This window comes from Aptenodytes patagonicus, chromosome 18, assembly GCF_965638725.1.
Source record: "Aptenodytes patagonicus chromosome 18, bAptPat1.pri.cur, whole genome shotgun sequence".
In the NCBI taxonomy this organism is placed as follows: Eukaryota; Metazoa; Chordata; class Aves; order Sphenisciformes; family Spheniscidae; genus Aptenodytes; species Aptenodytes patagonicus.
This window is the reverse complement of record NC_134966.1, coordinates 2,057,648-2,071,552: the sequence shown is the minus strand read 5'-3', so window position 1 is coordinate 2,071,552 and position 13,905 is coordinate 2,057,648. Positions and strand designations below refer to the sequence as shown.

Sequence of the window (13,905 nt, the reverse complement as noted above, 5' to 3'; positions counted from 1 at the left end):
GGGAAGCGGCACGACGGGACCTGGCGCAAACGCCCAAGCACGCGGCCGCCTCCCTGCTCGCTCTTGACGAAACCTCCCCGCAGACACGGGAACGTAAACGCTGGAAGCACCCGCGGGGGCGAGGGAGCCCCCCACCAGGTGCCCACATCCCCGTGGCACAAACAGAACGACCCCCGGGGTACATTTTCGTCAAGGAAAAGGCAAATGCCGGTTTTCCACGACGCGTCGCTCACCGACAGGTGTTGCCCGTGGGAAGAGCCCCACGGGAACAAGCCGCAGCCCTGTCAGCGGGCCAGGACGGACCCCAGGCCAGCGCCGGGTCACCCCGCCTCCGCCGCCACCCCAGCAGGCCGAGCCCTCCGGCCCTGCCCGGCCCCGCTCCCCTCCTCCCGTTAAAACAAATCACGGAACAGGGACGTTAAAAAACAACACCCCCCCCGCCCGGGCCACGGGGCACCGGCACCTCCCGTGTAGCTGCGCAAGCCTGCAAGGCCCGGCCCCCCGCCGCCGCCGCCGCCCCCAGCCCCGGGCACCCCGCGGCGGGAGCGGCCGGGCCGGGCCGGGCCGGGCCGGGCCCCCTCACCTGCCGCCGCCGCGCTCCGGGCGGCCCGGGCCGGGGTCAAAGGTCACCCCGGCGGGCCGGGGGCGAAGGTCGCGGAGGGAAGACCCCGCCCGCCGCCGCCGTCCGCCGAGGGGGAGCGGCAGGCCCCGCCCACGCCTGGGGCTCCTCGCTGCTGATTGGCGGGGAAGTCCCCGCCCCCGCGCCGAATGGCCCGCGCCCCTCGCAGGTTACGACGGGCGCCGCCGATTGGCTGGGCGCCTTTCGGCCAATGGGAGCGGGCGGTGTTGGTGCGTGCGGAGGTCGGGGCGCGGCGAGGTGAGGGCAGCTCCGCGGCCGCTGCCTGAGGGGGCGGCGGGACCGGCCTGGCCGAGCCTTCGGGTGCCCGGCATGGGGCTGCTGACCGAGCTGGCCCGCGGGCTGGTGCGGGGCGCCGACCGCATGTCCCCGTTCACCAGCAAGCGAGGCCCCCGGAGCTACAACAAGGGCCGAGGGGCCAAGAAGCTGGGCGTGCTCACCTCCAGCAAGAAGTTCATCCGCATCGAGGAGATGGTGCCCCACTTCGTCGTCCCCGACCTGGCGGGCTTCAAGCTCAAGCCCTACGTCTCGTACCGCGCCCCCGAGGGCTCCGAGCCGCCTATGACGGCCAAGCAGCTCTTCACCGAGGTGGTGGCTCCCCGCATCGAGAAGGACGTGAAGGAAGGCGCTTTTGACCCCGACAACCTGGAGAAGTACGGCTTCGAGCCGACGCAGGAGGGCAAGCTCTTCCAGCTCTTCCCCAAGAACTACGTGCGGTAGGGAGCAAGCAGCGGGGCTCCCGGGGCTGCTGCGGCGCCTCCGGCGCGCTGGGAAGAGCCTGGCCGTTGCGTGGGACGCGACCGCGCCAGCAAGCACGGGACAGCTTCTGTCACTGGCTATTAAAAACAAACCCTTCCCTTTGTCTGTCTGCGATGTCTGATTAAATTGCTGCGGGGAACCTGGCGGTTCATTTCCCATCCCTGACCAAGGAAGGCGTTACTGGTGTCTTGCACCGCGCGTGTAGTTGCGTTGTGTGAGCGTGCGGGTGTCCTGCTCTCGGACAAGAGCTGATTGACCAGGTGCTGATAATAGCAGGAGGCATTTTCTCTCCAGGCTGCTGAAACATCATTCCTTCCTTCTGGGAAGGAATTCCTTCCTTCTGGGAACAAGAGAGGACGAGTCTTACCTCCCTGGGAGAGTCTGGAGTTCCCCAGCTGTGGAGAGCAGGCCACCGCAAGCCGAACGGCGTACCCCAGAGAGCACTGCCGCCGCTCGCCCCGAGCGGCAACTGCAGCCAAAAAGGGAACGCCTCGATGGATTTACCCCCGGCCCAAATGAAGTGTTCCACTAAACCAGGAGTGAGACCTCCAACGGGCAAAACCAAGTCTGTACCCCAGACTTCCTCTCTGAGGAGAGAACTGTAGCTTATATTGAACGCCACAATTATTCCAGACTTTCCCAAGCCTTAGAGTGACTCTTTTTTTGGAGTAAATCAAGACACAGTTAGTAGGTACACTTAACGCCTGTTCCTTAGCAGTGCAGCTGCTTGAAGTTGCAAGATAACTGTTTAAATTTGAAATGTATCTCAAAAATTGTTATTTTCGGAGAGAGATTCCTACAAGAACAGTCTTGCGGTTCATCAAATTAAACGGATACAAGTGACACAGACAGTTGTGTGCAATTGTTTAAAGTAGAAACTGCTAAATTCTAAATGTCTTTGGAAATAACCTGTTTTCTCTGACACCCAAGTGCTGGAGTCTTTGAGAAAACAATTCTTCTGTGCGACAGTTCTGTGTCTGGGGACTGTAGCCCTCCCAAGAGGTACTGGGGGCGGGGGGTTTCCATGAGGTTTTCCAAATACAAAATACTGCAAAGCTTAAGCATTAGAGAATTAAATCGCAATTAAAATGTTCACTTTTGGAGAAAGCAAGCATGTTTACTGTGTAAACATCCCACCTGTAATGGAGACTGACAGGTGAGTCCTTGAACTGTTGTTAAAAAATAGGTATTTTCAGGGCTGGATAGGGCTGCGATGGCGGGGAGGGGATGCTGCACTGGCTTCCGCTTCGTGGTGCCGCAGCCCCAAATAACCGCAAACAGCGGTTTGCACTTTGGCACAGAAGGTTCAGGAGTCGCACCCGTAGTGGGGGCGAGGGAAGGCGCAGCGTTTCTGATTCATTAAGCCCGACCTGCATTTTTCACCTATTTTTCAGCTCGTCGGAACAATGGTTATACGCAAGTGGCTGTTTCCTGCCTTCGGCTCTGGGTGCGGCTGCTGTCGGCAGGGGTGGCGCTTGGCCCCTTCCTTTCGGAGGTGTCGCTCTCTTAGGCCCCAGCTCCCGCTGTCCAGAAGGGACGACCGTTTGCAGTTGGGTGGAAGGGGGTGGGGGGCAAGCGAACGCGAGGCTGGAGAGCAGGAGATCCCGTACCCTTTGATGCTAATACCAGCTTGGTCTTGAAGCAGTCGCTTGCCTTACCTTCCCTACGTGAAGGCAGATTATAGTAGGGCACTCCTCACTTCCGAGGGCAAAGCGAGGACTGACATAACCCGTGAATCAAGCGCCTCAGTCTGGTCGCGTTCTGTGACGCCACCCCAGCTTCTCTAACCTCAGGCTGTTTCCTCTTAATCTCACACGGCAATAAAAAAAGCATTACAACCTTTTAAGATGGAGTCATAGTCAAAAGCCGTGTCGCTGCAGGGACACACCCTCCACGTTCTCACTGAGGCATGAGGAAACTGGATTGCCTACTCCGACTGCCAGAGACCATTCAACGCCACCACCAAACGCCCTCAAAGGGACCGAGCCATCACGGGACAAGGCGGAAGGGTCTGCGGTGGACTTAAAATCAAAATGACCAAGGAAGATAAATCACTTCTATTGATTTTATTTTAGAAACATCCAAAAATAGGGTGTGTTTTTTTTTTTCTAACAAAAGCTCTTGTTGACAATACTAATACGGATCTTCATGTAACAGTGCTCAAGAATGTTTTCTAAAATACACATTCACCCTTGGAAAAGGAGTTTCAAAGCAGTAAAATTCTGGTCTGCTGTACCTCGGTTTAGATGCAGCACTGTTACAGATAGATAGATACCTGTTGCTGGTGTGTGTTTCCCTCCAGGCAACTAATTCTCTAGGACCCTCAAAGAGAAACCATGCAAGCTAGAAGCTACTTACCTAGTTTAAGCTGGTTTTTTTGTTTCTAGGAAGAAAATAGAGAAAGTGTTCCAGAAACGGTGTTTTGCTGATATTTCACAGTGAAAAAAGAAAGCTAACGGAGCAACCATGAGAAATTCTGCAGCCATTCCCGGAGGTAGTTAGGGCAATGTTAAGATTTTGGTTTCTGTACTGACTTATTTTGAACTTAAAAGATGTCAGGAAACACTGCTTGTACTTTTTGGAGGTTTTGATCTTAAAGCTGTTCACCTTTACAAAACTGAAAGACCTTGACTTTGGACCGAAGCGTATGTCTCACTGTGGAGAGCAGGAAACATGAGTTTGATACCAAGAGGCTATGGGGGGGATGGTTCAGTATGGCACTAAAATACAGCGGGGCTCGCTACACAGTTCATGCTAAACCAGGTTGTGCTTAGCTTGGGAGAGTGATGAAGTGAGATTGCAATCAGGTGATGAGTCTGATGTAAAATTAGGCTATGCAGGTACACCAGAATCCTTCCAAGGAAGGCCCTGCTCGGAACAAAGCTTCCCGTCGCTGAACTGCTGTCCGTCATACCGGTCAGTCTGGATTTCCTTCTGAAAAAGAATTTCTCTCTACTAAAGATCACTGTGAGCACGTGGCACTGTCAGTATCTGGACTGTCTTTGAGCATCTTCTCAAGGTGCATACTAGTTTACAGATCGCACAGCAAGCTACACACACAGCTAAGCCTCTACTCGTGGGCTTTCCCGAGACATTCAGGGAAGCCTCTGACCACATACTGTGTGTTTGTCTACACGTAGCAGCGCAGACAAGTTTGGTTTGTGATGGAAGGAGGAGAACGGGCTTAACAGATCAATCGTACACATGCAAACCAGCCTGGAAGGGATTCAAATATAAGGTACGAACAAGCAGCCTTTGAGAGGGAGGCTGTCCTACTTTGCACTAGTACATTAAAGGAAAACTAAATAAATGTGCCTGTGCTTGACCACACGCCTCAAAGCAAAGGCTCTCCTCAGTGCTGAAAACAAAACACCAGTAATTCCATTGGTACCGGCCTTAAAAGACTCACAGGCTCAACAATAAAACTGGAAAAGCCCAACAGAAATTAGAGAGGGCATAAGCTCAGATGTCGCGCTCAGTACAGGAGTTTTGCTACCACTCTGCCTTGAGACTGGTCAATGCAAACTTTCAGCGGTTCTTTCAGACGGAGATCTAGTACTTGGCGTCTCCGAGGGGGTCACCAGGCTCATCTCCCACTTCCAGACATGGAGGATATTGTCATAAAAAGAACAAGTGGCTACAATGCTCATCTCTTTTGGACTGTCTAGAGACCTGGTTGAATCACCGCTTCTGTCCAGGCCCACTCCGTTGGGTCTCTTAGCCCCCGAGTCAGAACCGCTGGCTGACTCGGGATCTCCCCCTCGTTCAGGACCCCCAGCCAAATCTGAACTCCCCTTTAAATCGGAGCCCCTAACCAGGTCAGGATCCTCAGACAGCTTAGGGCCCCCTTCTGCTTTGAGCGGCAAGGCAGGACCTTCACTCTCCTCATCCAGTATTACATCAAAAGTAGCTGTAGGAGACTCATAAATTATCTTCAGGTTTTGGACCTGCAAATTCAGTCTCTCATCTCCTTCCTCTGATCTTCCCACAAGCTCCTCCGAAGACTGGCACGCAGCAGCGGAGTCCTGTGTTGCAGTCCAGGTATCCCTTGGGCAGAGCCTCGACCAGTCAGCCCCGTAGGCCAAGGAATTGTGCAAGACATAGGATGACAGGATGATACATTCCTCCATGTTTTCCGCTTAAAAAAAAAAGTGAAAATATGAAATGAGCAGAAATCCAGTTGTGAAAGGGTTTGTTGCAGACTGCTCACAAGCCATTCTAGCACTGGCTGTCCTACAGGAAGAGTTCTCTGGTTATTGCCTTATTCACAACAGAGTTAAGCGTTCTAGGAGAAATGAGGTTCTGGCTCTCCTGACAATTTTTCGGCCACCTCTCATTAGCCTTGATTTTCCCTGGTTCAGTAAGCAGATAGGAGAAGATTTAACGTGCATTAATGTGCATCATTATGCAAAATACCAAAAAAGGCTTAAGAAAGACAAGACGGATCACACAGCGATCCCCACTGAGCCATGAATACAACTGGTAAGATTGCCAGACCGGGTTCTGGTTATTAATAAATTGCAGATGTGTTCTTCCCACGAGCTTTCAGCATTTGACTCTGATATCAAACGGACATCCAGTTCCTCCCTTCCCTATACAGCAGAAGTGTTATCCTCATTTCGCAAGCTGTGAGTCTGCCCGAGGCCTGGAGAAGCCTAGGAAGGCAACTGTTTTATGCAAGATTGTATTTGTAATGTAAATGCAAACAGCTTTTAATCATGTAAATACCTTCTGATTCATATGGAGAGCTTATTCACGTTATTCTAGATTAACCAGACTGCACAGCACTTCCTTTCTGAGGCAATAACCAATTCACCAGCAGATCAGTGACTTCTGCTGACAGGAAAGCATTACCTGACATTCAGAAGAACCTCTTTGAACCATCAAGATGAATACAAACCGGAACGGTTGTGTCAACGGGTAATGCCTTTACGCCGAGACAAACAGGCTTTCTTCCACGAAAAGAAGTTACGAGAGATTTACACATGAATAATGACAGTGCCTTTGCACAACCGATGGGGCCAACGGTGAGGATAGGTCTGGAAAAGCTGGAAGAGTTACCTCAAGTTGGAGTACAAGTCTATGGCTATTAACAACATCTAGATCTTTCTAGCAGGCTCAGCGCTGGAGTTCCCCCATTAACCTGGAGGTAGGAAAGGAGAGCAGCAGAGCAGCGCAAGAGCATCTCTGTTCCACTGAACACTCACCCATGCTTCCGCGGCAGTCAAGGATTTTGAATCCACTCTGCATGCAGGCTGCTAACAGCACAAAATCACAGGTTGGGTGCCACTTCAACCTCCAAACTCCACCTTCAACATGGGTGTCCGCCAGCGGCTGCTTCATGTTCCTGGTGTCCCACAACAGCACGTGCTCGTCATAGCTGGAGACATATCACAAATAAATATGCAGACAAAGCTGATTCAGTGCAACAAGTACAGAAGAAAACTAGGAAAGATCGCATGCTCTTCACCACACTGAATGTCTGAAGAGACCACACCTCGAGCAGCAGTAGTGCGTTCAAAGTAACAGAGGAGGCTGTCACACTAGCAAAGAGCAGCTAGAAGGGGTTTACCTGCCAGTGGCCAGAAGATTCTCCCGGTGGGGACTGCACTGAATGCTGCACACACCCATTGAGTGTCTGCAAGAGAGTTAACATACAGCAGAGGGAAGAGACAGCAATGTACAATTTGAGAAGGGATTCCTCCTTGAATTTCAAGGATTTTGGGTCTACATAACTACATCAAGGTGTCTCAGGAAAGGAGAGCAAAGTGAACTCAAATTTCAGCCCAGTGAAACACACAGGCAGAGTTCTATCTACGCAGTCCAACAGCCTTTCCGGGGCAAAACTTCTACTCACGTAGTCTCTCAGCACAAATATTTTCCAGTAATAGTTGTTTATATAATAAAATATAATAAAAATAATAAATAATAAAAATAAACTGCTGTTCAGAGCCCGTACGAATTTCAGCACAACAACTCCATTCCCACAAGATTTTACTCCCAACATTAGTATTTCCATAGCGATAATCCCCAGTGTATTTTAAGGTTACATATAAAATTCACTGGTGAGCCGTGTATATTGTTTCAATCATATTCTAAAAGATATGTTATGCCACCAGAAAAAAGAGATTACTTCAAATGAGTGAACAGTGAAGAATAAAATATTTTCTAAAAGAAAGTTCCATAATAAGATAGCCAAATTTAACACACACAAAAATTCCCAAAATAAAAGTGTAAATCAGGATCCTTCTTTTAGAAAGAAGCTACCACCATCTTCATGTGTGGAAGTGACCTGTTAGTTTATTATAGTGAAGGACACAGAGAAGAAAGTTTCAACCTGAAATTGTCCTGATGAAAAAAATCTAATAGATGTCTCCATTTCCCAAGGGAGGCAGAAACAGGACTCCGCTGTCGCCGCACGTCTCTGAAGTCAGTAGCTTGGGAAGGGACACGGTAGCACCGTGTGTTCATGCACACAGCTTTAGGGTCCAGCTGCAGACACGGCTTGCTTACCTCCTGCTGGTGAAGACGGGAGTCTCTGGACTGCACCTGGTGTCCCAGCCCTTTAGCAGGCTGTCATCTCCTCCTGCACAAAGACAAAACATCGTTACCCTGCACACCATCCAAACGACCAGTGCAGGGCACCGAGGCCACGCAGTCAACACCGAGCTGGTGCTTTTCAGCCCTAGGGTCTCATAGCATTTAACGGACATCCCAAATATCATTTGAGGCTCACAGTACTCGTCACCACAGAAGAGACGCATTAACAGTACCCTCACTTTGCTAAGCAAAAAAATTCAGAAGGAAAAAAGACTGGAGTCCAGAAGCTCTCTGCTGTCTTTTGCACACTGCAAGAGATTAACATCTTCTTTGCCAATAGCCAGCCAAAGTACAGTTTAAAAGGCACAGCTTCTCCTAATTAACTCCAACCGCTTCCCACAACCAAGAAGCCTTTTACACCTAGCAGAGGCCCCAGCTCCCAAAAGCAGCGTGATGCAAGCAGCGTACCCAACCCTGGAAAGTAAAATCCCAAGGAACACACCTCCCTCAACAAGGTGCCCCTTCCCCAACACCCCCAAATGAGATTCCCAGCCCTTACAGACCTGAATACACAATATCGGTGTCCCAGTAATTAAAAGCAGCAATCCAGGCCTCAAATTTGTGAGCTTCCCACTGGTTCAGGACATGCACAGAAGGAGCAGATTCATCGATGGAGAAAAGATTCAGCTTCCCCTCTGAATCACTGCTGATCACTCTCAAAGGACATCCACTACAGTGGAATACAGAGAAAACATTAGAAATTACTGAAACTCGTGTCCTAAGAAGCTGTTAGAGTAAAAAATAGCAGCCAAAGTATACACAGATAACATAACATAATACTATATATGTTTGATTCAACTAAACATCGATAGAAACCGGTAGTACAGTGGAAGGAATGCAGGCATTTATACAGTTCTTTTAGCTTCAGCCCATCCCATCTTAAAATCATCTACATCAACGATCCCCATTCCCTGATCTCACAGGGGGAGCAAACCCTCACACTCATGTTGGGGAAAGAAAACCAGCCTTGGGTCTTTCTTTCTCCTAGATGCGTAACTTGACTTCGCACATGCTTGATATTATATCAATAAACAAATTCCATGTGAAGAGGGATTTTTTTTCCTCCAAGTCAGACTGACAAGGACCTCTCAGAGTCCCTTCCCTCTTCTGGAGTATGAAGACATGTTTCATGTCCCTGCTGTCACAGGCATCTGAAGCACTGGCTAATCCTGACCTTTCCTGCTCTCTTCCTGTGGCACAGCAGAGTTGCAGTTTCTGGACACAATGTACTTGAAGCACTGGCAAAAGTTTTGCAGCTCACAATGCACAGATTTTCTGACATTCCCTGACATGAACTAGGTACCTTCTGTTTGGTTACCTGCAACTGTAGGTACTGATTTGGTGACTCAGGGCTTCTACTGAATCTCCCAAATTTCCAGACAAGAGAGACAGGGTCACCCCGTTCCTACAGATGTGCAAAGGCTGCACGTTCGGCTTCTAGAAGGGGTTATTTGTCTCTCAAGTGACAACAGTGACAGGCTTTAAAGGGACTTTTTGTCATGGCAACGATCATTTACCTTGAAGGGCAGAGACAAGGGGAAGAAGGAATGTAAGGAAGAAGAAAGTAGAACTGGGAATTCTACTTATCCGTTAAACAACATACACAGAAACAGCTTTAATTAGCAAAAGCTACTAAATATTTGCCCTACAGCATTAAGCACACAACTGCCTGATCCCCTCAGCTTCCAGCTTCCCACCAAAGGCACCACTCTCTGTTTTGCACTTAACTTACAGAAAACATATCGTCTATCTGGACCTCTGTAAGGCCTCTGACACGGTCCCCCACAACATCCTTCTCTCTCAACTGGAGCGGTATGGATTTGATGGGTGGACTGTCCGGTGGGTGAGGAATTGGTTAGATGGTCACATCCAGAGGTAGTGGTCAACAGCTCAATGTCCAGATGGAGGTTGGTGATGAGTGGCGTCCCGCAGGGGTCCGTATTGGGACCGGTACTGTTTAATAGCTTCATCAATGACATAGACGGTGGGATCGAGTGCACCCTCAGCAAGTTTGCAGATGACACCAAGCTGAGTGGTGCGGTTGACACGCCAGAGGGACGGGATGCCATCCAGAGGGATCTGGACAAGCTCAAGAAGTGGGCCCGTGTGAACCTCATGAGGTTTAACAAGGCCAAGCGCAAGGTCCTGCACGTGGGTCGGGGCAACCCCCGGTATCAATACAGGCTGGGGGATGAAGGGATTGAGAGCAGCCCTGCCGAGAAGGACTTGGGGGTACTGGTGGAGGAAAAGCTGGACATGAGCCGGCAATGTGCGCTCGCAGCCCAGAAGGCCAATCGTATCCTGGGCTGCATCACAAGAAGCGTGGCCAGCAGGTCGAGGGAGGGGATTCTGCCCCCCTGCTCTGCTCTGGTGAGACCCCACCTGGAGCACTGCCTCCAGCTCTGGAGCCCTCAGCACAGGAAAGACACGGACCTGTTGGAGCGGGTCCAGAGGAGGGTCATGAAAATGCTCAGGGGGATGGAACACCTCTCCTGTGAAGAAAGGCTGAGAGAGGTGGGGTTGTTCAGCCTGGAGAAGAGAAGGCTTCGGGGAGACCTTCTTGCAGCCTATCAGTACTTAAAGGGGGCTTATAAAAAAGATGGCGGCAAACTTTTTAGCAGGGCCTGTTGCGACAGGACAAGGGGGAACGGCTTTAAACTAAAGGGGGTCGATTTAGACTAGATATAAGGACGAAATTTTTTACACTGAGGGTGGTGAAGCACTGGCCCAGGTTGCCCAGAGAGGTGGTGGATGCCCCATCCCTGGCAACATTCAAGGTCAGGTTGGACGGGGCTCTGAGCCACCTGATCTAGTTGAAGATGCCCCTGCCCACGGCAGGGGGGTTGGACTAGGTGACCTTTAAAGGTCCCCTCCAACCCAAAGTATTCTATGATTCTATATACCCTCTTTCAAGGTACAGCTAATTCATGTTATTTCATGCAGCGATGCCATTTCTGAAATCAAATATATGAGCATTTGAGAGAGGAAGGAGCCACTTCCAAACCATTTCTCTCCCGTTTCTCACTAACCCATGTTTAAACTTCCTACACGTGCTATTATTAGCAGTTCTTAAGCAGAACATCACACTAAAATTTCAGCCGTTCTAAGAGCAGAGTTGGAACCAGTGGATCCATCTGCATCCCATTCTGGCCTTTCCTTTCAGCAAAGGCAACAGAAGACATGTCCCTGGCTCACCTGCCGCCATTCACCATAGCACAACCTCACATTTGTTGTTGGTTTAGTCTCTGTGACAGTGGCCACGGTATGTGTTCTTGTTCCTTTGTTACCCTTGCTCTGGAAATAGTAACTTCTAGAGAAGGTGCAGGGAGAGAGCTGGGACCAAGAAAGCCTTAAGCCACTTCACAAAAAGCCACCAAAGATTCATTCATCGAAGTCCTCAACTTACACCTGAAAACTATCACACACAAACCACCTCCAATACCAGCCTTTATCTCCCATCCTCACCATTGCTCTCGTCCTGTGGACCAGTCTAAAGACAAGGCCAGATGCTGTGCACCAAGATCGACCCTGAAGCATGGCTCCAACATGCAGCTCTTCTTCTACTGGAAAGAAAAGGAATGGGTTAAGACTGGGAAGACAGCAAGGTATATAACACTTGTACCGCTTACTCCTACGGCAGGTGTTTTCCAGAGACGGACAGGCATATTAGGGTCCCACACTAAAGAAGAGATGAAACACCCCATAGCAACGTACAATTGCTTCGTACTAGCTGAAGGGCAAACGTGCATACGCAGGATCCCCACCCTTCTGCTACCCGTCTCCCACCAAATCGCCCTTAAACTTTGCTTCCTCTCAGTGAGTGATGAAGTGCAGAAGTGATGACCTGACTGCTGAATTCCCTCATAGACTAGCTCCTGCTTCCTTCGCTCTGTGGGAATGGCTCTCTTGATTACTCCCTTCTCTCACTGACCGAAAGAAACCCCTCTCCAAAATTCTTCCCTGTTTTTAACAACTTTGCATCTTCTGCCGTGTTTACCAGTTAGTCTACACTTATTCTCAAGTGACAGTTTCCAGGGTTTGCTTCTGCTCCCCTCATGCCTCTCATCTCCCACGCTCCGCAGGTGGGTAGAGCCCAGCCAGTCTCTCTGGTGCCATGAACAAATTTGTGGGTTTTATGAGAAACATTATCAGAAGACAAAAGAAGAAGTGTTTAAAAAGCTAAGCACACTGAGGAAGCCATGGAAACCATACAGCTTTCCTATATGTCTCTGAACACTGCTAATAAATCCAGGCATGTATTAAATCTGGGTTAAACACAGCTTCAACAGCAGCAGGTGTTACAGCCACCTACCTCGCTTCCAGTCAGGCGGCAAAACTCCACGGCGCCTGTCGAGTTTGCAATGCCAACCATGGGATGTTCTGCAACAGGAACGTGGCACCTAAAAGATCAAGTTAAACGAGTCTTGAATGTCCATCTTTCTTGTATTTAAGGAGGAGAGCAAAGTCATAACTTTTATTCCAGGATGCGCAAGGAGAAGGTACTTGACCAAAAAGATCTCGTGAAGAAAATCTAAGTATCCTCAAGTTCCCACAAACCTGCATGGAGGGGATTATATATAGGAAAAATCTACTATATATTATTATATAAACAAAAGATGTCCACAGTCACTGACCAGCTGTTCATAAATAAGCAGAAGAGCATAACAGAAATGAGCGCAGCCTTTGCTCACTGGAGCAAACTGGAGAATACTTCCCTCCAAGAAGCCAGGGACCGTTTAGTTAGTAAATATTACTGCTGCTGCCATACCAACAGCCAAAACAGAACCCCAGAGGGGCAGACCATGCTGCTGTGAGCCCCAAGCCTCGACGGGCCAGCGTTACCATTTGATGTCCAGGATGGCAGCAGTGTCAATTCTCTGGATTTCAGTCAGCGGGATATAAGGCTGATCCTCATTGTAGTGATACAGGTAGAGGCGCCCAGTCCGGTCACAGGCCCCATTGCTTCCTCGGGAGTCAGTCTACATCAAAAATTGGAAAGAAAAGAGTAGGCTTAGCAATGATTCTACCTCTCCCAGGCCTCTCCCCACCGGAGATCTTGCCAGGAGCAGCCGGCAGGAGCCAGGCAGAGGGCTCCCACTTTTCAAGTCCCTCCCTTAAGGGATTAAAGCCACCACAGCTCCCTCAGAGCCGGTCACGCTCACCGGCGGGGCACACTCAGCCCCACACGCTGCGGCCACCTCAAGCCAACCCAGCTGGGACAAGGCGCTGGGGACTGACAGGACCAGGGCCAGACGCAGGGCTGAGGCGGCCGGGGGGGCACCCGGCACCGGGCTGAGGTGGCCCGCGAAGGGCGGGAAACCACCCCGGCTCCGGCTGAGGTAGCTGAGGCAGCCGGGGGGACCCCCGGGCCCGGCCGAGGTGGCCCGCGAAGGACGGGAAACACCCGCCGAGCCCGGCCGCGGTGGCTGAGGCGGCCGTGGGGTGGAAGAGCGTCCCGGTGCGGTGCCGGGCGGGCGGGCTCACCGCGGCGGGCGGGCGGAGGTGGTAGGTGCCGCAGGCCAGGATGCTGTGCCAGCCCTCCACCGGGCACCACTCCACCGCGTCCGCGCTGAACTCCGTGTCCACCACCTGCAGCGTCCGCGTCCGGCACGGCGCCGCCATCTCAGGGCGGGCTCATGCTGCGCGGGGCGGCGGCGGCGGCGGCGGCGGCGGCGGGACGGCTCCGGGGACGCCGCGCCGCCTCGCAGCGGAACCGCCGCCCGTCTGCTTCCCGGTCAGGGGCGGCGCGGGGCGGGGCGGGCCCGGCTCGGCCCGTCGGCGGCTCCGCGGGCGGTGCTGCCCCCGCCCGGGCCGCCGAGCCCGGCCCCGCCGAGCCCGCCCGTTCCCCGGGCTGCGCCGAGGCCGCGCCGCTGCCCAGCCTGGAAGAGGAGCCCTGTGGGCCAAGCCGG

The 13,905-nt window shown here is 51.7% G+C and overlaps 3 protein-coding genes across 5 annotated transcripts in view; 1 reads left to right on the top strand and 2 right to left on the bottom strand.

The window, feature by feature from the left end:
• PNPLA7 (patatin like domain 7, lysophospholipase) overlaps positions 1-681 on the bottom strand; it is a 128,086-nt gene extending 127,405 nt beyond the window's left edge. Inside the window, exon 1 of one of the 2 annotated variants that reach the window (XM_076355052.1) lies at positions 584-681. The gene's annotated coding sequence lies outside the window, so the exon portion shown is untranslated. Of the gene's footprint in view, positions 1-233; positions 285-583 lie in introns of those variants that run through there. The other variant, XM_076355054.1, reaches the window with a different exon arrangement.
• A 193-nt stretch (positions 682-874) lies between these two features.
• MRPL41 (mitochondrial ribosomal protein L41) lies at positions 875-2,243 on the top strand. Its single transcript, XM_076355057.1, has one exon. It carries the CDS (start codon positions 950-952, stop codon positions 1,355-1,357), a length of 408 nt encoding a protein of 135 aa, XP_076211172.1. The 5' UTR covers positions 875-949; the 3' UTR covers positions 1,358-2,243.
• Positions 2,244-3,447: 1,204 nt separating this feature from the next.
• Positions 3,448-13,654, bottom strand: DPH7 (diphthamide biosynthesis 7). Of its 2 annotated transcripts, XM_076355055.1 has the most exons (9): positions 13,481-13,654; positions 12,839-12,975; positions 12,309-12,396; positions 11,462-11,556; positions 8,500-8,666; positions 7,910-7,982; positions 6,969-7,034; positions 6,604-6,776; positions 3,448-5,534 (listed from the first exon to the last, which is right to left on the bottom strand). In XM_076355055.1, the coding sequence occupies exons 1-9, from the start codon at positions 13,616-13,618 to the stop codon at positions 4,912-4,914; spliced, it is 1,560 nt and encodes a 519-aa protein (XP_076211170.1). In that variant the 5' UTR covers positions 13,619-13,654; the 3' UTR covers positions 3,448-4,911. The 2 variants fall into 2 exon arrangements, with proteins under 2 accessions (XP_076211170.1, XP_076211171.1); XM_076355056.1 differs by lacking the exon at positions 6,969-7,034.
• Between the last annotated feature and the right edge of the window lie 251 nt (positions 13,655-13,905).

What these genes read in the sequence shown, in the direction of transcription:
- DPH7 (XM_076355055.1), bottom strand. Translation starts at nt 13,618, where the DNA reads ATGGCGGCGCCGTGCCGGACGCGGACGCTGCAGGTGGTGGACACGGAG. An exon ending in ACCTCCGCCCGCCCGCCGCG is followed by an intron (nt 12,976 to 13,480) that starts GTGAGCCCGCCC and finishes TTTTTGATGTAG; the next exon opens with ACTGACTCCCGAGGAAGCAA. An exon ending in TGACTGCCGCGGAAGCATGG is followed by an intron (nt 5,535 to 6,603) that starts GTGAGTGTTCAG and finishes TTTTTTTTTAAG; the next exon opens with CGGAAAACATGGAGGAATGT.
- MRPL41 (XM_076355057.1), top strand. Translation starts at nt 950, where the DNA reads ATGGGGCTGCTGACCGAGCTGGCCCGCGGGCTGGTGCGGGGCGCCGAC.